Source organism: Artibeus jamaicensis, unplaced genomic scaffold (genome assembly GCF_021234435.1).
Source record: "Artibeus jamaicensis isolate MK-2021 breed Jamaican fruit bat unplaced genomic scaffold, CSHL_Jam_final scaffold_612, whole genome shotgun sequence".
NCBI classification, from domain to species: domain Eukaryota; kingdom Metazoa; phylum Chordata; class Mammalia; order Chiroptera; family Phyllostomidae; genus Artibeus; species Artibeus jamaicensis.
Genome location: NW_026522049.1, coordinates 3,621,368 through 3,642,081, shown reverse-complemented (window position 1 = coordinate 3,642,081; position 20,714 = coordinate 3,621,368). Strand labels below are relative to the sequence as shown.

Genomic DNA, 20,714 nt, shown 5'->3' with positions numbered 1-20,714 from the left:
GACAGTGGTCTCCAACCCTTAGCACCACTCCGCAGTCACTCGTGAAACAGTTACGGTTATTAAACAGGATGCTCACCCTGGCTGGTGTGGCTCAGTGGACTGAGCACCAGCCTGGGAACCAAAGGGTCGCCGGTTCAGTTCCCAGACAAGGCACATGCCTGGGTTGTGGGCCAGGTCCCCAGTAGGGGGCACTCAAGAAGCTACGCACATTTATGTTTCTCTCCCTTTCTTTCTCCCTCCCTTCCTCTCTCTCTAAAAAGTAAAAGAAAATTTAAAATAAATGAACAAATATTCACGTTACAAACCTTGACCTCGGGGAATCTGAACGCACCCCCACACCAACCCGAGGAGAGGATAAGGAAGAAAATGGGAATAAACGCACACCCATGCACCGGGGTCCAGGGTGGGCTCTGGGCGGCAAATGGATTTGGAGAGAAATCATTCTGAAAACTCTATGCAGCTGATATGAAAAGAAAAACAAGCACAAGGCAGCTGCTCTGCCCAAGCTCAGCTGTCCCCTCACTGGCCAGTGGATGGTGACCACGCAGACGAGCATCATCTCCTGAAGCAGAGGAGGCGAAGGGTCACACGCCAACAGAGAGCTGTGAAGACGGCTTCGTGTGTGTCTCCACGGTGAGTGATTTTACACGCCCCCAGCCCGGCTCCACAAGAGTGAAGAAACACAAGGGAAAGAAGGTAACAAAATATAAACACTAAAGTCAAGAGCAGGAAAAAAAAACCTCCACATCTATGGAGAAAACACTGAAACCAAAAAGGAAGAAAAGGGAACTATAAGCAGGTCAGAGATCCCCACTCATTTAGCGCTGAGCCTCCCAGTGACCAAAGAGAAAAGGGAAATGAGGTCACCTTACTGTCCAGATTTGGAACTGGGCTGCAGTGGGAATTCACAGGGAAAATCCTCCCTGAGGTCCGCAGCCCGAAGTCTGCCGCTGCGACCACAGGGCAGCTGCGGTCGGAGCAGTTAAGGCCTGTCTTTGGACCCGAACGTCCAGAATCACAGGAGACTCTAGGTCTTCTGCCTCAAATTCCCAACTCCTCCGCACTTCCCATGGACACCCCGTGAGGCTCCAGGACATTTCCAGCACAAACCTCCCACCTCTCCCAACCAGAAACCTCCCGACACGCTGGCTCCCCAGCAGGTTGCTCCAGCTCTGTGCGGCCGACGAGCTGGCCTCCTGTGCTCAGGCCCGCTGGGGAAGAACCACCACCCTGCAGAGAGCCCTCCACAGCCGCCACAGGCCCACTGGGGAAGGTGCCACACAGAATGCATCGTGGAGACCAAGTCCTTGCATGCCCACAACCACGCCGGGAGGCAGAGGCTGCTGTTCTCCCCCTTTACAAATGAAGAAGTCAAAGCTCAGAGAGGTGAAGCAACTGACACAAAGACACACAGCAAAAAAGAGGCCGCAGTGGGAGTCTGGCTCAAGAGGTCTCCTCCCTGAACCCACAGTCTGCAAACAGCAAGGTGCCGCAACACCGCCCGGAAGACCTCAACTCCGGATCCTGGGTCTGCCGACCCTGGACGGGGCCTAAGAACGTGCAAATGGACAACCTCACAAGTGATTCCGGAGTAGAAGGTCCAAGGACTGTACTCTGAGAAGTGCCCCGTAGGTGCCCTGTAGGGCAGTGGCCACGTCATCTCTCTGGGCTTTGGTGTTCTCCTGCGCATCACGGGGGATAACGCACACCCGGAGCCCTCACAGCAGCCCCGCGGGGACTCGCTGAGTCCAGGGCAGGTGGCGATGGCGGTCCCTCCCTCCGTTTCCTGCAAGGGCAGGTCCGAATCTGCCCACGCCTACCTGCCCGCAGAGGGGCACTTGTGTCCAGGCAGGAAGCTGTCCTTGGAATCTGCCCAGATAATACAGAAACGCCAAAGGTCAGAGATAAAAGCTAAAGTCCAGGTGGCGGCTCGGCCCCACTCGGCCTGGAAGGGAGTGGGGACCTGCCAAGGGCCAGGCAGGCTGAGGGCAGCCAGGACACCCCCTGTGCACCCCACGCACAAGCCAGACACTCAAGGGTCGCCCTCTGCCCCCTGCAGTCACACTGGGAGAGAACTGCCTTGGAGAGCTGCTCAAAGGGCCCCTCACACCACGCCTTCCATTCTGGGGACACCCCTCCTGCTTCCCCCTGTCCCACGTCTCTCCGACTCAAAGCCATGGTGTCCTGAAGGCCATGCCTCCGACGAGCTCTGCCCCTGCCTGGCGGACGTCACCAGGGCTGGCTTCCCCATCGAGACAGATGAGGAGTGCAGAGAGAGCCCTGGGTTCAAATCCTGTCTCTGCCACCAGGACCAGCCGGATAACATCTTGGGGCCTCACTTTCCTTATCTGTAAAGTGGGCCTAATAGCCCCACGCCTCCTGGGCTTGTTACCAGAAGGAACAAGATTACGTATGTAAATAATAACACACGGAACCAGCCGGGTCTGCCCAGTGCTTACTCCACACAACCGCACACACGCCCCTCCGCCCCCCGGCGCTGGCACGGCGTCTGGCACACGCTCAGCGGCTCAAAAACAAAACCCCAAGCCCTGCAGGAAAATCCAGCCCAGCCAGCACGGCCGAGGAGCAGGGCAGGGAGGAGAAGCCGAGCCTGCCCGGCCCTCCCGCTCAGCCACCACCCGGGGGCTGCTCACACCAGGGTCGCAGGCCAATCGCAGAGCGGCGGGAAGGTGACCTGGTCCCCCGAGGTGCTCGGAGAGACAGGTGTTCTCTGCCTGAGCAGCCAGCGCCTGGGGTCACCCTCAGAGTCACACACGGCACAGGCGTCTGCGCGGGCCCTGCCCGAGCCTGCCCGCCCGTCTGCGTGTGCGTGAGCCCCACAGCCGGGCCTGTCTGTGCTTGTGTGCGCTCCGCTCCGGGTGCTCCTTGTGCAGAGGTGACAGGGAGGGGGGCTGGTGCTGAGCGTGTGCCGGCACACACCTTGGGGTTGGTCTGGGCAGGCGCAGGAGAGGGTGCCTTGTTTGGCCACAGGCATCCCCTCCCACTGCGTGAGTCCAGGACAGAGAAAGCCAGGCCGCCTGAGGCTGGGGCCACTTTCCCAGGTGGGGTGAAACTCTGGTGGCTCGTCCAGGGCTCCGGCCTGGGGCTCGGGGGACACAGAAGTCGGGTGGAGATACCTGCGGGGCCCCAGGATACCAACAGGAAGTGATGCGGGATCTACTCAGTCCCCAGCCTCACCTAGAGGTTCTTGCCTCCCCAGTGACTCAGCTGGAAGCTTGCAAGGAGCTGGAACAAGACGGGAAGAGGGCTCAGCGCCGTCCCCATCCCCCACCCGCAGGGAGGTGACTCAGAGCCTCACCCTACCTTTCTCTCCCTCTCCTCCGTGGCTGCCCACACAACACCCAGGCTGACCTGTCCCTGACAGCCCGCCCTGCACAGGCCCCGGCAGGATGAGGCTGAAAAACATCAGCTTCCAGGAGAGTCAGAGCCAGGACGCGGGTCCTCAGCAGGGGTGGTAGTGCCCTCACTCCCCTCCGCGGGAATCCCCAAGTCCCAGGGAGGGTCTGGGCTCAGGAGCAGCGCCTGCTCCCCGGGAGTCCCCCTCCCTGGACCCTTGGACCCGCTGGTGCCTCCCGGGCAGGGTGCTGACTCAGTGACTAACCAGGGCAACCGGCGACCTGGACACACACCGTCTCTCCGCACCGCCCAAGCGCAGGGCAGGGCAGCCCGACGGGCCAGAAACAGCGGTCACATTCTGCCGTCAGCAAACCAGTGCCGGGGCAGAGTCCCCAACAGGGGAGACGGGGTACGTGCCAAAATCGCCCTCCCCGCCCCCGAGGCCTGGGGTGGCCAAGAAAGAGGCAGGAAGGTGAGGGAGCTCAGCCTTGTAGCATCTGGTGCTCCAGGCAGGTCCCCGCTCTGCCCTGCTCCGCCCGGTCAGCAGCCCCCTGTGGCCCCCACCCCTCACAGGCCTCCTGGTGCCCACCCGGCCAGTAGAGCCCTAACCAGGTACCTGCCCTGAGCTGCCATGGCCTTGAGCACCTGACCTCTGACCCCCACCCCCAGGACCAAGGGCAGCTCCTCCAGCCCCTGCTGGGTGGGTGGGGTTCGGGCAGATCCCTAACGCCCCCTCCTCTCTCCTGAGGCCCCAGCGCCCACCTTTCTCCTCACAGGTGCCTCCCCATCCTCTGAGGAAAGTGGGGCCACCAGGCCAAACCACCCCCGACTTCCCACTGCTCCCCAGGGCCCTGCACCGTGTCACGGAGCCTCGGTCCTGGGTCCACAACCTCCGCCGCGCAGAAAGCACTGTTCTCCTTCCCTGTCTACCCTAGAACCACGCGTGCCTCCCCCTCCTGCTTCTCGGCCAAAACCGTGTAGAGAAGGGCCGTCCCCATCTCTGAGCTCCCACTCACTGGAGTCGGGCCTCAGCCAGCCCCACGCTCGCCCAGCCGCCGGGGGCCAGGCACCCACGGGCTGCCAGACCCCAGACGCCACGGGCGTGTCCTCGTGGAGGTCCCTGTCCTCCAGGTGTCTGCCACAGCAGCCTCAGGGCCGCTGCACTCCTCCCTCACGCTCCCCTGGGGCCCCCGTGCCCCCAGCGCTGAGGACCTGCGTGGCACTCGCTAAGCACCTTGAGCGATTACTGCCTGTAATCCTGGCAAGGCTGCCGTGACGTGGGCATGACCACGTGGGATTTTCAGGGGAGAAGACTGAGCTGCCAGTAAGGTGAGGGGCGTGCTTCCCGAGCTGGGAAGAGCTGGGTTTTGAACCTGACCCCCTGCCCCCGGTTCCCAGGTATCACCACATCCCCGGCCGAGGCTGCTGGGTTGGCCCCTGTTCCCTACCATGGCGCTACGCTCAGGGCCTCAGCTGGACCCTTGTCCCATCCAGGGAGTGACCTCAACAGATGTCTTGACCTGAAGGAGAGAGACGGCCAGCCGATTACGCAGGGTGGGCTGGGGTCCTGTCCACTCCACAGGTGACGCAGGAGGCAGCTGCAGCTGCAGTGCTTCCCTGGGCAGACGGCTGCGCCCCGAGGCCTGGCCCCCAGCCTTCCTAGCTGTGTGACCTGACTACGAGGCTTGGCTTCTCTGAGCCCCGGTCCCCTCACCCGTGGGAGACAGAATGACCTGTACAGCCAAGGTCCCCCCTGCCTGGTACATGGGGGACCCTCCTGGGGGGTTTGCTCCCTCTCGCTGTGACGGCCTGTCTCAGAGGACAGGTGGGGGGCACGGGGACAAAAAAGCAGCAGCAAGTGGGTTCACTTGGCCCCTCTGTGGGAATGCTGGTAAAATGAGACCTCTGTCTGCTGTCCCCACTGAAAACCCCTCGCCACAGGGCCGCCCTGGAAGGGCTTCTCAGGGACCCACAAGTGCAGAGACCAAAGGGGAACAGGTTGGGCCGCAGGCTTGGGAGGCCGAGCTCTCTGACTCGGACGAAACCTTTCTGCTCTCTGAACCTCAGGGACCTGAGCTGGGAAACGGGGTAACTGCAGTGACCAGGCAGGGGGAGACTGGACGACGGACGCCTGGGGCCCCCGGGCAGCGCTACCCACACCTGTTCCCGGGCGCTGAGTGCTGGGCACAAACGCCAGGAGACTGGCAGTGTCCCCTGACAGTGACCCCCGGAGGGCTGACTCCTGCCTTGTAGTGGACATGGTCAGGTGGGAGCGGTGGCTGAGGAGTGACCAGGGAGACCGCACAGGGCGAGGAGCAGAACACAGGCTTGTGGGAAAGGCAAGAGGTGCCTTTATGTCCCAGGACAGCCCCCCCTGTGCAAGCACGGTCTGCTCTGGACACAGGGGCGCGCTGCCAGGATGGGGAGGTCACCACGCAAGGACGGAGGCAGGGAGGGCTAGCGGGGGGGGGGGTGACAGCCAGAGGAACTGCTGAAAACAGGCTGCCTGCGACCTCGGGCGTCTCGGGTCCTGTTTGCTCCTCTCACCCCCGTCGCCCAGCGAGGGCCACCTCAGAGCCCTCTCCACCAATCCTGAGCACCCGCAGGGTGAGGGGCACCACAGGCCCCAAAGGGGACGTAGTGCCCTGGCTGGTGTGGCCCAGTGGACTGAGCACCGGTCTGCGAACTGGAAGGCCGCAGGTTCGATTCCCAGTCAGGAGGGCACGTGCCTGGGTTGCAGGCCGGGTCCCCAGTTGGGGGCGTGCAAGAGGCAACAGATTGATCTCACGCAGGTTTCTCTCCCTCTTTTCTCCTTCTCTTCCCCTCTCTCTAAAAATAAATAAATAAAATCTTAAAAAGCAGAAGAAAAAGGGGACATGGCAAGGAGTGACCGACAACCTGACCCAAATCCAGCCTTTTCTCCCGGCCCGATGCCACCCTCTGTCTCTCTAGTCTGGAGGACGACCCAGCAGGTGTACCCAGGTGTGCCCCAAAAGTTGTGCAAGCTTAGAGCTCTGTCGGACACCCGCATCACAACACCCAGCTGAACATGGGTCACACAGAGGGCAGAGCGGAGCCAGCGCGGTGCAGGGAGGAGAGGGGAGCGGCCCAGCCCCGGGCAGAGGAGGTTCTCTGGGCACAAGAGGGCTCTACACGAGCCGAACCAGGAGCACTGGAAAGGTGCGGGAGCCCTGGCCGGGCGGCTCAGCTGGTTGGAGCGTTGTCCCGGACACCAAAAGGTCGTGGGTTCAATTCCCAGTCAGGGCACATGCGTAGGTTGCAGGTTTGATCCCTGGTTGGGGCCCGTGTGGGAGGCAACCAATCCATGCCTGTCTGTCTGTCTGTCTCTCCTCCACACACTTTCTGTCTCTATAAACAAACATATTTTGGAAGAAAGAAAAGAAAAAAAACAAAAGAAAAGAAGGCTAAAAGAAGCGGGACCACGGGGCCTCCTCCAACCACCTTTGCCTTTTCCCCCGGGAGATGGGTCCGCACCATCTCCTTCCTTGACCTGGAGGTCTTGGCACCTCGCCAAGGGGCCACATACAGCCAGGGCTCCGCCAGTGTCTCCCGAACAAATGTAGGCAGCGCCCCCGCCAGGCCGGGCGGGCGGGACAGCTCCGCGCGGAAGAAGAGAAGCCGCTGCCTTCACTGGGGGTGCTGCGGCTGCCAGACCCAGCCAGGTGGTTCCGGACACGACCCCCACCTCGCCGGCGTGGAAACGGGCCCGCGCGGGCTGTGCCGAGAGGGGGAAGGCAAGCCCCTCTTCCACGCCGCGCCACCAGCACCCACACAGCTCTGTCCACGTGGCCTTGGGCCAGGCAGAGGCCAGCTCAGGGGGCAGCGTTGAAGACCAACGCTGGAGGGACAGCAGGGACCAGCCAAGGAAAGGACTTTGAAAGGGGACTGGCCCTGGACGGGAGGCTCAGCAGGTTGGAGCGCCGTCCAGTACACCAGGAGGCTGCAGGTTCAAGTCCCAGTCAGCGCACGTGCCTGGGATGCAGGTTTGGGTTTGATCCCTGGTTGGGTGTGTGGGAGAGGCAACTGACTGATGTTTCTTTCTCACGTCAATGTTTCTCTCTCTGTCTCTCACTTCCTCTCTTCAATAAACATCCTCGGTGAGATTTAAAAAAAAAAAAGCGGCCTGTACAGAGGGGGAGGGCGGGGGGGGGCGGCTTCACCAGGGGCTTCTCAGAGCAGCCATGACCCCGGATGCCCCTGGGGTCAGAGGTCACATGGCTGATCCCTGCCTGGACCGTGTTCTCCCAGCTCAATGGGGTTTTGTTTGGTTGCAGGGCCCAGGCCTGCGGATTTATTTCAACCTGGCTTGGAAACACTGTGTCGGTCCACAACCTCCCAGGCAGGCACTTCTGGTCAGAGGGAAATTAGCAGCTCCCTTTAATTGCCCAAATAAGGGGACCCAGTAACACGTTCAGGAGTGGGAGGGGCAGGTTTTGTTTCTTCCCTCATGGCAGGGCTGGGAGGCTCGGGGGGGCCCCCCAGCTCACCCCCTCAGCTGTCACCTCCACGCAGCGCCTCTCCAGCCCCTGCCACAGGGGACCCCGAGGCCCTGGAACACCAGACCGCCCAGCTTGCCACGCAGCGGAACCCGAATTCCACACACAGCTTTGAGGCGTCTCTTTCAAACCCACGTTACTTCCCCTCAAGGGCTCCATCTGCTCTGCTTACCCTACGGCCCCACCAGTCCTCCTGCCTGGCCTGGCCACAAGTGGGGCGCCCCCTCCGGGTGGCCCCGGGACTCTGATGGACAGCCGTGAGGGTTCCACAGGAAGGACGCCCCACTTCCAGGGGCTTGCTTTGAACCACAGACACAGCCCGCTATCTCCAGGCTTCCAGACCCTGGGGGGGCGGGGCAGGGGCTCGGATGAGCATTCCCTAGGGGAGGGAAGGTGGCAGGGAAGGGGGTGTGGGCTCTAGTTCCTGGCCTCGCTCCCTGTTCTGTGAGGAAGGGGCCTGGGGGCCAGTGGCCCATGGTGACCATGGGCCTGCCCGGATGGGCAGGCTGCCAGGAACATCTAACGAGCCCCCAGAGATGAGGCAGGAAGCAGCCTCCGGCTGAGCTGGGAAGGTGAGCCTGCTTGGTCACCAGGACATTCCCCTCTGGGGCACCCAGCCTGCCAGGAGAGCCTGCACCGAGACCAAAGGGCAGGGGCTACCCGGGCCGGGGAGGAAGCCCAGGGCAGCTCAGGGAAGCGTGGACTTGAGCTCCGCTCCCCCGCTCCAGTGCCCGGGCGCTGCCAGGCTAGGCCAGGGCACTGGAGGAACCGGAAAAAGACACCCCTCTGGGCAGACCCAGCCTCGAGAAAAGAAGCAGCGGAGGATCTTCTCCTCTCCAGGATCCACGACCTGGAGAACAGAGTGTGGGCTGTGTTTCCAGCCCCGAGTGGCCCCCAAACCTGGGTCACGGGGGAACCCAAGCGTGTCGGTCCTGTGGGGGTGAGGACTGGCAGATGTGAATTTTGGAATGACGTAGAACCCCAGCCTACAGCACCCATGGACATGAACTGGGGGGGGGGGTGGACAACAGGTGTGTGGGCTCGGATTTGAGGAAGTGGGCCGGGTCTCGGGGCTGCGTGTGTGGGTGATAACCACAAAGTATTATTCTAGGTGCTGTCAGAAAGTAGGTCCTCTCGGTTCCTCCTCGGGGCTCCCTCATCGCGTCACGCTGGGGAGCAGTCCCCACCCAGTGCTCACATCTGACATGCCCCCGGCAGTAGCCCAGCTTTTCTGGGGGGGGCGGCCGTCCGTGGAGACCCCAGAGCATTTGTCTCCACCTCAGGTCACGCTCTCTCAAAGCTGAGAGGGTTTCAGGGCACCAGGGAGAGCAGTGGTCACAGCAGGAAGACAGCGAAGCAGCAGGCCGGGGTCTGGATGCGCCTGCTTACCCTCTCTGACCGCGCCGCAGCACCCAGGCACCATGGTCAAAGCTACACACCAGCTCCGCCGCCCGCCAGGCAGAACTGCCCCCGTGATCTCGGGGGATGACAGCTACGCTCCCTGAGTGGTTTCTATGTACCAAGCCCGGTTCTTTTCAAACACAAACTGGACGTGCTCCTCACAACCTCCAGGCAGGTGCTCACAGTGCCCCTATTTTACAGATGAGGAAACCAGGCCCCTGAGAGGACCGGCAGCTCACTCCAGGTCACGTGGGTACTCAGGGGCTGAGGCCAGACTGGAGCGGGGCCACCTCCTCAGCACTAACCGGGCTGTGTTTCGGAAAGGGTTACTCCGGGCCAGGCGGTTAATGGAAGTGCTGATTCTGCTACTCTGTCCCTTTGTAAACTAGAACGCTTTTCGGGGTGGGGACGCTAAGAGAAGGAAGTCCGGTACAGTTTCAGGCTTGTACCCTCTAACTCCTAAGCCCCTTTTTCTAACTCGCACAGTGTGACAACCAGGCGTGTGTTGGAGAATCAGCATCCCCTGGGCACACACAGACGTGTTATGTCCACGTAACACACCTAGTTGCACGAACTCTCTGAGACCCGCCTGCAAGGGACCCGTGCCTGGGCCCATTCTGCAGATGAGCAAACTGGGGCTCAGGGAGAAGGGGCTTACTTGCCCAGTAGTAGAAATAGGCTTGGCATCCAGTCCCTCAAATTTCAGAGAGGAATTGGAGAAGCAACCGGGAAAAAGCGGGGTAAGGAGAGGGGAGAGCAGAAGTCAGCGGGTGGGCTACAGAAGCAGAGTTGAGCCTAGGAGGGGGACCTGGCCCGTGAGGATGGTCCTTCTTGGGTGGCTCGAGGACCATCCTGGCTTCCAGGGCCTGGGAATCTCTGCGCCCAGACTGCCCCCAGCCCTCGTTTGGTAGCTCTCCTCGGCCCTGGGGGGGATCCCGCCGTGTCTACTGGGGTGACGGATGGGGCGCCGTCCTGCGGCGGCTCCCGAGTGACTCGCCGGAATACCAAACCCCAGTGTTTACGGGCAGCAAGCACGGCCCCCTCCACCCGCGCTGCCCTGGGGGGCGGCACCGCGCCTGGCTCTGGTCAGCATCAAAGACAAACAGATGCGCAGGCGGAGGGGCGAGGCGCGGCGAGGGGGGGGAACCACCACCGGCCACCACCGAAAGGGCGCCCACAAGGGGCGACAGAGCAGGCGAGGGCCCCCTCCCCTAGCATTAAAAGAATGGAAGAAAGGGGCCCGCGGCCCCGCAGCTCCGCTCTCCCGCTCTCGCCTGGCGCAGCCCTTTGAAAGGAGGAGGGGGTCTCAGGCAACCCCCCCGCAACTCCGAAGGGCCCCCTGCCCCCTTTGTCACGGCAGCGTCCGAACCGGGCACTTGGCCCGCCCTCCCCGGCCCGCGCCCCCGCGGGGTCGTCCCGCACTCACCCAGCGGCAGGCTGATCCGAGGGACCAGCGCCCGAGCGCCCGGCGGCGGCGGCAGCAGCAGCAGCAGCAGCAGTGGCGGCAGCAGCGACTGGGTCCCCGGGGCCATCGCGGCGCGCGGGGCTCGGACAGCGGCGGCGTCCTGCGGGCTCCGGCTCAGGTGGCTCCCCTGCACTGGCGGACCTGGGGGTTGGGGGACGGGTCACGTGGCCGCCGCGAACGCGCCCCCTCGGCCCCCCGCAGCGCAGCGCGGTCCCGCCGACCCAGCTCCGAGGAGGCTCGCGGGGCACAGAGGGCGGCGCCGGAGGAGGAAGTGGGCGAGCGCCGAGCCTCTCCCAAGCTCCTTCTCCCTGCCCTGCCCTACCTTCCCCCTTCCTCCTTCCTGCTCGCCAGCTGGGTGCGAGCCCGGAGGTGTCGGGGGTCCTCCAGGCGCCGGGAGAGAGCGCAGCAGCGCACAGCCGAGCCCTAGGTCCCCGCCCCCACCGTCAGACCCTCCCACCGCAGCCCCGGCCCCCTTCCGGCCGCTCCGCGACCCTCTGCAAACTGCAGCCGGAGGTTTGGGGAAACGTGTGGGTCTCTCCGCTGTGCGCCTGGTGAGGGTCTGGCCTGGGTCTTGACCCTTTATCCCAGCGCCCCCCCCCCCAGCTAATGCGCCTGGCACCCACTTGTCCGTGACCACACGAACTGTGCCGAGCTCCAAGCGGACGCTGGGCTGGTGGCTTCGGAGTCTAATTTCTGCACGGGTCAGCCCACCTTGGGTCCTGGCTGCGTTCCCTGCAGGCCCACCCCTTAGTCCGGTACCCTGAGGGGCGTCTACGCTTAGAATTCTGTGCACGCGAAGCCAAGCCTCGGACAGGGGGGCGGGGGGGGGGGCGCTGCAGGATTAGCTTACGTAGAATAATAGGATTCGTACGCAGGAGAGGAGGTGAGACCTTCCCCACGGCCTGCGCGTGGCCAGGCACGAGACAGCACCGTTCTCCCTCAAGATGGAGGGAGCCCAGAGGCTCCCACTCAGAATCAGGGCCCAGCCTCCCTCACCACCCTGCCCCCTGACGTCCCCAAGGATGGAGCTCCGTCCTGCTTACAGCACGGGTTTCAAACTGCAACCTGCAGCAGCCCTCCGTAGATCCTGAAATCAATGCCCCCTTTCTGGCATTTAAGAAAGAAGTAGAAACGGCGGAAAGGAAGCTGTGGGAAACACGTTCCAACTTTTCCCAAGAGGGCAGGGGACCACAGGGAAATGTAATTGTTCCTGCGGTTCGAGGCCGAAGGAGTTTCAGAACCCGGCTCGTCATTTCCACCGCAGGGGGGAACGGTTGCTCCCGGAATGAGCGGCGGTCCTGGGAAAGCCCGCCTGCCCCCGCGCCAAAATCAGCTCCTCAGCGCCATCACCTTGTGCTCTCGCCCGCCCCGCCCCCCAACCCAGGCCCGCCGCATCCCCTCCAACAGGGCGGCAGCCAGGGTGGGCACAGTGCTCACGTGGTCCCAGGTTCCCTCTCTGGCAGCCCAGCTTCCCCAGGTCCCACGACTCCTGTGCCCCTGCGCCAGCCTGACACCCTTCTGTGGGCAAGGGCGAGGCTCGCAGCGCCCGTTTTAAAGGGTCTCCCGAGACAAAAGAAAGAAAAATAAAAACAGAGGGGCTCCCAGCACTGGACACAGCATTGCACGTGGGACGGGGGTGGCGCCAAAGCACCCCAGTTCTAGCCTCGCCCAGGCCTTGGGTACCACTTTTATTGGCGGCGTCCATCCATCTTCAGCCAAGGGTGCCTATGCTTCTGTCTGCAGCCAGGACCTCTGCCCTGAGTTCCAAGTGGCCTCAGCATTTCCACAGGCCGTCTGGTCTGCCAGCCATCCAGCACGTCCCAGACCGAGGTCCTGGCCTCTCCCACCTGTGCAAGCCTCTTCCCGTCCCATTCGGCCGCGAGTCCCCCTCAAAGCTGCTCAGGTTAAAAACCTTCCTCCTCCTTGCTTTTCCACATCCAGCCCATGAGCAAATCCATAAGCCGAGGATCCTCACCATCGTCCTCTTCCTCATGGTTAGGGCAAGGTCTCCCTGCTTCCACCTCTGTGGCACTGAAATTGGGGCTCAACTCGGCAGCCCACGCATGGGGCTCAGAGACAGCTGGGTCACAGCACTCGGCCACCCAGGCTCCCTTAGCCGAAAAGCCCAAGACCTCAAGGAGGTTGCAAGGCACAGATGTCATCCTCACCCCAGCGGCCACTGCCCTTCCCGCTCTCTCTCCCGCAGGATGACTCAAAAGTACTGCACCGGGACATTTGCCCTGGCTGAGACTCCCGAGGCCCGGAGCCTTCCTCCCAGAGTCCTTTGCTTCCTCCAAATCCTTGCTCAGACGTTACTTTCCTGAAGAACCAGAACTTCCCCCAATATTCCCCTCCCCCCGAGAGTTTTCTCCCCGCAAAGTACTCATCCCTTTCTAACATAATATTTGATTTGCTTATTTGTGGTGGTTTTTGCTTGCTTGTCTGAACTTCCCACCTGCCCCTCCATCCCCAAAATGGAGGTGGGCAGGGGATTCTGCGTATCTGCCTGACAGTTAGCCCAGGCCTCTAGGACAGTGCCTGGCGTGGGGCAGGCCCTCAGGAGATACTGAGGATGGTTGGATGGATGCAACCTGGGGATCATGCGATGCTACGGGCTCATGTCCACCAACAACCTGTGTTACCTTTGGATATCACCTTCAGTCCAATACTGCGTTCCCCCATGGCCTGACCGGTGTGGCTCAGTGGGGTGGGCGTCACTCTGCAAAGTGAAAGATCACAAGTTCAGCCCTGGCTGGTGGAGCTCAGTGGCTTGAGCGCAGCCCTGTGAACCAAATGGTCGAGGTTCGATTCCCAGTCAGGGCACATGCCTGGGTTGCAGGCCAGTTCCCAGCAGGGGATGCACGATATTTACATTGATATTTCTCTCCCTTTCTCCTTCCCTTCCCTTCTAAAGAGAAATGAATAAAGTCTTAAAAAAAGAAAGAAAGATCACAAGTTCAAATCCCACTCAGGGAACATGCCCAGGTTATGGACCAGTCCAGATTGGGGGGGGGGTGCGTGTGAGAGGCCTCGGATGGATATTTCTCTCTCGCATCAATGTGTCTCTCCCTTTCTTCCTCCCTTCCCCCCTCTCTAAAAATAAGGAAATAAAATCTTTAAATCAAAAAGAGTTCCCCTCAAACCCGAAATTACGCCATTCTCCTTTTCACCCCGAGCACGGCACTTCCTACTGACATCTTTGAAATCTGTTGGTTCTGGTTCAACTTTCGCCCTGTTAAGGTCATTCTGCGCGTTGATTCTATGATGCATTTTGCTTCTCCTCCCAGTTTCGAGTCATCTGTAAATTTGATAAGCATTCCTAATGCCTTTAGTCAAATCACTGGTGAAGGTGCTAGGTGCGAACACCTACCACCCAGTTCTAAATATCACTGTTTAATAAAAGGTTCCAGGATTCTGGGAAAATGAAAAAGAAAGTGTAAGGTGAGCCTGGGACTTTTCGTTGAGCCAGAACACAAGGGAGGGGTTAAAGATTAATAGGATCGTTGCCAAACGACAAAGAGCCAGCTCGATGATAAACTTGAGACAAGCTGAGCATCACAAAGGGTAATGAGCCCTGGCTGATGTTGCTGAGTGGATTGAGCATCAGCCTACAAACCAAAGGGTCGCAGGTTTGATTCCCAGTCAGGGCACATGTCTGGGTTGCAGGCGAGGTCCCCAGTAGGGGGCATGCGAGAAGCAACCACACATGGATGTTTCTCTCCCTCTTTCTCCCTCCCTTCCCCTCTCTAAAAAGAAATAAAATCTTCCAAAAAAAGCATCATGAAATAATGGATTCTAATGCATGAAATGAAAAGCAATCCATCCATCCACAGTGACGTTCAGAGAAACACAGGACGAGAAGGGACAGGAAGGAAGCGCCCTGCCTGGTACAGAGAAGTGTGAGCAGATAAATATGGAATAAAATGATAGACCTGGAAAACCTAGCCTCCAGCCGGAATGACCGCTGGGTGCCCGACCACCGGCAGGAAGGCGGTTGGGAGCCTGCGTGTTAACGACGTCTCCGAGTCAGCCCCACAGGTGACTCTGTGCCTCTGAGCTGGCTCTGGCTGCGTCACCAGCATTGAGAGGAGCAGCGCTAGCGATGGGACTTCCAGACAACATTTCCGCCCTGACGTGATGCAACGCACAGCCAGATGCATCCAGCATCCTGCTGACGGCTGGCTGGCATGCTTGGTAAAGTCCCCTCTGATGAAAGGCAGGAAAGCCGGGGACTGTGGAAGGTTAAGGAGCTAAAATGAGCTGAGGATCAAAGGCAACATGTGAACCCCCCATGCACCGGGGGGGGGGGGAGAAGAGGAGGTGCGAGCAGCTGGGGGGGGCGTTCGCCCACCCCAGGTATCAAAGGCTATTGCGGTGATGCTGTGCATGTCTTAGGTATGGTGGTGGCGTGCGGTGGCAGGAGAACATCCCTGTCCTTCGAAGATAGATGCCTGCTGAAGTGTCAGGATGTCAGCAAACTTGCTTTCAAATGATTCAGCAAAAACCTGTGTGCATGAGCATGCATGTGTGTGTGTGTGTGTGTGTGTATTAAGAGTGTGAGTGTGTCTGTGGCAAAGTTTTAACAATTGGTAAATACAGAAAAGCTACGGGTACTTTCTAACTCTGGGGGAGGGAGGAATTGGGTGATACAGGGCCCAAAACAGTCCAATGCCTTGTCCAAGAGACTTCCATCAAGCTTAAGACTGACCCATATCCACCCTGGCCAAGTAGCTGAGTCGGTCGAAACAGCGCCCCAATCTGCCAAGGTTGTGGGTTTGATTCCCAGTCAGGGCACGTTCAAGAATCCACCAATGAATGCATCAGTAAGTAGAACAGCAATTCAATGGTTCTCATTCTCTCTCTCTCTCTCTGCCCCTACACTTCCTCTCTCTCTCTCTCTCTCAAAGCAACAAGTGAAAAAAATTTTTAAATGATCAACACCCTTTGCAGGTGGAGCAGCTGGCGAGGTGGGCTTCCCCTGCTCTCGTCTGCCTCCGTTCCTCCATGTTTCCCATAAATCTGATGAAAAAGTTGCAAGAGATCTCGTTGCAACCAGGGAGCTGGCTGTAGCCCTTCCTCTGTCCTGTGCCTTCGGCTGTCACCTAGAACAGGGCCGGATGAGGGACACCGGCTAGTGCCCGCATCTGTGCAGCGGGTAGGTCGTGAGGGGGCATTGAGGCTGCCTTGCCCTGTGTTGTGGCAACACCTGGATTGTGTGTCTGCCGGGCTCACCCCGGAGGAGCAGAGGCAGGGGCTGCTGCAGCCTCGCTGGTGGGTAATTACATCCCGCTCACAGCCGCTCTGATGCGCTGACCATGCCCCGTGCCAAGTGGGTGACAAGCCTCTCCAGGACAGTGACAGGTCTTCCGTCTTCCAAAGCCCCACTGCCAAGGCCAGGGGGCAGACCAGGGAACTTGAGGGACGGTGAGAACCTTCTGCACCCTGATCTGGGTATTGGTTTCCCCAACTGTGTGCAAATGTGAAAATATTCCAAGCTGTATGCTTCAGATGTCTGCATTTTCCTGGGTCTACGTGTGTACTTTATACCTATTATGATGGGGAAAAAAACCATACAAAGAAGCTAAAAGGTACCAAAAAAAAAAGTCACCAGTAGGATTAGGTGGAAGGTTAAAAAACAGAAGAGCCAGAGAAGGAGGGAGAGAAGGAAGAGGCACAAAGAGAAAACGAAAGGGAAGTGTGGCCATAAATATGAGGCGGACGGAAACCTGCATCCGCCGCCTCTCTGACCAGCTCAGCACAAAGGGACAGGCAGTGGCCGCGGGCAACGGCCGAGGGCTGGCAGCGGGGTGGTCAGTCCAGGCCGTCGTGAGCCGCGCCAGCAATCAATACTCACTAATCATCTCTAAGGACAGCCCCTGCCCAGATGCGGGCTGGCCACGGTCTGGGGCGCCGATGGCCGGGCCTGCCTGCTCTTATCCCACTGGGGGAACCCGGCCCTGCCGCTCTCACAGGGCTGCTCTGGGAGCCAGTGCTTTGTCTCCTGGCCGTGGGGGAGGGGCCTCCTGCCAAGCCCGGTGGAGCTTGAACCCAAATGTCCCGCCTGCCCCCTCCTGAAGTAGCACTGCTCCTCCTCATTCCCGGGTTCCGGCTGGCAGACTGCCCGGCAAGCCTCGCAGACATGCACTGGCCCCGGCCCAGCTCCCCGGGGCCGTGGCCCCCCGCCACCGTGCCCCCGTAGCCCCGAGCCCTCCCTTATGCCAACTTGCAGCTGCAGCTCCCCGCCCTGCCCTGGCCGGGCGCCCCACCCCCACCCCGGTGTTTCCTCCCTGGGGTGGGGGGGCCGGGCATCAATCTGTGCTGCTGAGGAAGCGACAGCCCCTGGCACGCCCTGTGTGTGCTTTTAAACCAGCCAGTGACTTCCAGACCCTGGTGGCAGAGCGCCTCCTGGGGCAGTGGCCTCCACAGCAGAGGGCATTCCCAGGGGCGACGGTGAGAACCTTCTGGACTGACACGGCCTCTGGTCGCAGGAGCCGCATTCGCCAGCTCTGGCCATAAGTGCGCCTGCCCTCATCCCAGGTCCCCAAACTCTATTCGCCTCCAGAGTGGCCCTGGGACTTCCCGTGCTGGTTTACACGCAGGAGCAGAATCTCAGCATCACTGTCGTCACTTTGTGGACTGGGGGCAAGCCACACCACCTGTCTGGACCGCAGCTTCCTCGTCCGTGACTTGGGACCAGACAGACTCCAGGGCGGACGGGGGAGGCGATATGAGTGCCCATAAAGGGACTAGCACATGGCTCTGGGGACAAAGCTGATGTGCTCATGCTGGTGACCGACAACTCAACCACGTGGGCCCCCGACCCCGAGGACCCCCTTCTGGGCTTTCCCTCAAACCAAGTGCTGAGGCTGCAACTCCCTCACCGGGAGAAGGAACCAGCCAGCCTGGCCCCAGCCCGGGTGCGCCTGCCGTGGGCCTGTCGGGGCCTGAGCCGGCCGCTCCCTGGGAGGGGATCGCCAGCGCCCAGGGGGCCGTGGTGCAACCAGCAGGGCTCAACCTGTCCCTGCCCCGACAGGGCAGGACACGCAGTTGCTCCTGTCACTCCCCTACGCCCCACACAAGCTCAGGAGCCGCTGTCTGCCCTGGAGCCTGCTCACCTGGGGGCCTCAAGGGCCTGGGTACCTGGCCGGGGTGACACTGGGCACAATGACTGTGTAGTGATGCTCTTGCCCCTGAAACCACTACAGCCAGGCACTGTGGGGAGGTGGATGTTCTCGGCCAGGTGGGGGTGGGGAGCAAACGGTGGAAGGGGCTGGGAGGAGGCTCTAGCTTCCAGGTGGGCTCAGCAGACCTGAGGCCCCTCCGGCTCTAAGATCCTGAGAAATCAGGCATCTGCATTCCCATTTTCCCACCAAGTTTTTCCTCCTTAATTCCCTCTCTGAGCCCTAGGCCACTGCCCCAAGGAGGAAAGAAGGCCTGGGCCAGGGCCCTTCCCCCACCTTCCTTTCCAGACTCCCAAGGTTCTCCTCTCAGCTCCTCTGACCTCTGGAGCTTCCCAGCCACCTCCGGCCTCTGGTGGCCGCCACTGCCCCAGACAGAGCCTCGCTCTGGGTTCCGGCTCTGCCTGCACAGGGTGGGCTGAGCAGGTGAACCAGCGGGGTGATGGGGAGGTTGTTCCATTGACTTCCTGCCCCTCCAAGGACTGCACCAGCCGCCTGCTTTGCCACTGTGTGTGGCAGGGCGCCCACCTGCCACCCTAAAGCCACGGCATCAGGAGACACCCCCTGCAGAAAGCTGGAGTGAGGGCGGCCCCAAGGAGCCCGGCTTGGGCAGGGATCTTGCACACTGGCCAGCGGGGCCCCAGGCTCCTCCGGAGTCTCGGCATCTGCACTGAGAGAACCCAGAGCTGGAAGCTGCCGTGAGGCGCTAAGTGGTCCGAGGGGCCCCAGCAGATGAGGGCCTGGACCTGGGGTCTGACCCACCCGCTGTGTCAGCTTTTCTCCAGCTTCTCCGCCTAGCGGTCTCCACAGGGACCCCACAACCCCCCTGAAAGGCCATGTTCCCGCCTGGCCTCTCCCAGACCCTTCTTCCGTGACCGCTGCCTCAGTGTCCTCATTGCAGCCTGTGAGCAGGGAGCCCCTGAGCCCCAAGGGTGGGCGTCAGGGAGCTGCGAACTGACCCCTGAGAATGATATATGCTGCCCCATGAGAGGGATCAGAGCTTTCATCTGATCTGAAATGATCAGAAAGATCACTGTCCTCGTCCCCGACCCTCCCATAAAAAAGCGGAAAAGCATTCATTTAAGGTTTTCTGCAGGCACGGGGCACTTCCAAAATTAGCCTGTATCAGGGTTAAAAAGAAATTTATTCCTCCTTTTGGAGCACTTCTATAACTGTGACCTGCCTTACTTGGAAAACTTTTCCACCTAAATCAGAGCGGACGTTTATTTATAAGGCCACATCGATGCAGCGCTTTCGGGGAGGCGCACGCTCCGCTTTCTACAGCCCATCAGCGATTTCGTTCTCGCGACAGAGGGAGACAGGAATGGTCCGTTCCCACTCTCCCACACTGGAGCGCGGAGCGCTTCGGGGACTGGCTATGCTTCCCCAGGCACTGAGTCCGGGCTGGGACCAGAACCCAGGTCGTCCATACTCTGCCTACAGGTGGACTTTATGTCCAGTTATAGCGGTCCTCCTCCTGCTGCTCCTCCCTCCCTTCCTTCCTTCCTTCCTTCCTTCCTTCCTTCCTTCCTTCCTTCCTTCCCTCCCTCCCTCCCTCCCTCCCTCCCTCCCTCCTTCCATGCAGCAGCACCTCCTTCTGGTGCACAGGCTGCCTCTGCAGAACTTATACTTGGTCAGCATCCCTTACCACATTCCTTTGGATTCACTCCCTCCCTCCTGTCTCCAGCACAGGTAGGGGCTGAGGCCAGCCTGGCGCAGCCCCAGCCCTGCTCCAGGCTTCCCAGGCCAGAGTCATGCTGGCTCCCTCTGCGCTCTTCTCGGATTCTGCCAAGGCGCTCATTACGGGGAAACACTCGCTGACACATCGCATCCCTCCCTTCCCTTCTCTTCTGCAGGCTCCTGGCACCACGCAGGCACCGGGCCAGCCTCGGCCAGGTTTGTCCTCTCCAGCCCTCTCTGCACAGGGCTTGCCGAGAGCCAGGCCCCCAGTTTAATATTCACTAGACCAGTACATGAGTTTTCTGCTCTAGCTGAGTGCCTCGCACCATTGCCAAATGATTCCCTCCAGGGTCCTTTCCCTGGGCCTCTTTTCCCACCCCCCTCTCATCCTTTTCACAGGGAAAGGCACCTCACCAAGGCGGGAAGTCCCATTTCTCAGCTTTTGGGCTGCGGAAGGGTTTCTTGTTCCTATAGTTTCAACAGATAGGCTTGGCTTCAGAGGAGAGGGGGCCCTGGCTGGTGTAGCTCAGTGGATTGAGCACGGGCCTGTGAACCAAAAGATCATGGTTCGATTCCCAGTCAGGGCACATGCCTGGGTTGCAGGCCAGTTCCCAGCAGGAGATGCACGAGAGGCAACCATACATTGATATTTCTCTCCCTCTCTCCTTCCCTTCCCTTCTAAAGATAAATAAATAAAATAAAAAATTTAAAAAAGAAGAGAAGGTACATGCAGAGCTGGGAAATGTTTTGGCTCTAGGGGATTTATTTACAGGGAGCCCCTAGATGCTTCGGGAAAGCGAGCCCCAAGGCGCAGGGGCTTTTTCCGAGGTTCTCCCTGAGACTCCGGCCTCCTTCCCTCATCTTTCTGTCACCTGCCGCCAATGTGCCTGGCCTTGGGGGACCTGTCACCCAGTCCCCCAAAGCTTGAACCCCAGCTTCCAAGGAGAAACTTCACTGATGTTCCTGCGTTTCACTGAGAATGGTCATCAGAGGAAATAGCTCCCACCTGGAAGTCGGGGGACGAGTTTCAAATCCTGACCGTCCCAACCCCCTGTGTCATCTCAGGAAGTCATTTACACTCTGGGTCCAGTTTCTCCTGTGAAAACGAGGCAGGGG

General features: G+C 60.4%; 1 protein-coding gene across 6 annotated transcripts in view; it reads right to left on the bottom strand.

Moving 5' to 3' along the window:
* Nucleotides 1–20,714, bottom strand: part of SEMA4B (semaphorin 4B) — a 67,058-nt gene that overhangs the window by 9,541 nt on the left and 36,803 nt on the right. For 3 of the 6 annotated variants that reach the window (XM_053658924.1, XM_053658925.1, XM_037144987.2), the window contains 2 exons: nucleotides 13,383–13,459; nucleotides 10,702–10,881 (listed from right to left, as the gene is read on the bottom strand). In XM_053658924.1, coding sequence (XP_053514899.1) covers nucleotides 10,702–10,881; nucleotides 13,383–13,459 — 257 coding nt within the window. Of the gene's footprint in view, nucleotides 1–3,372; nucleotides 3,518–10,701; nucleotides 10,882–11,062; nucleotides 11,161–13,382; nucleotides 13,460–20,714 lie in introns of those variants that run through there. The other 3 variants (XM_037144988.2, XM_053658926.1, XM_037144989.2) reach the window with 3 other exon arrangements.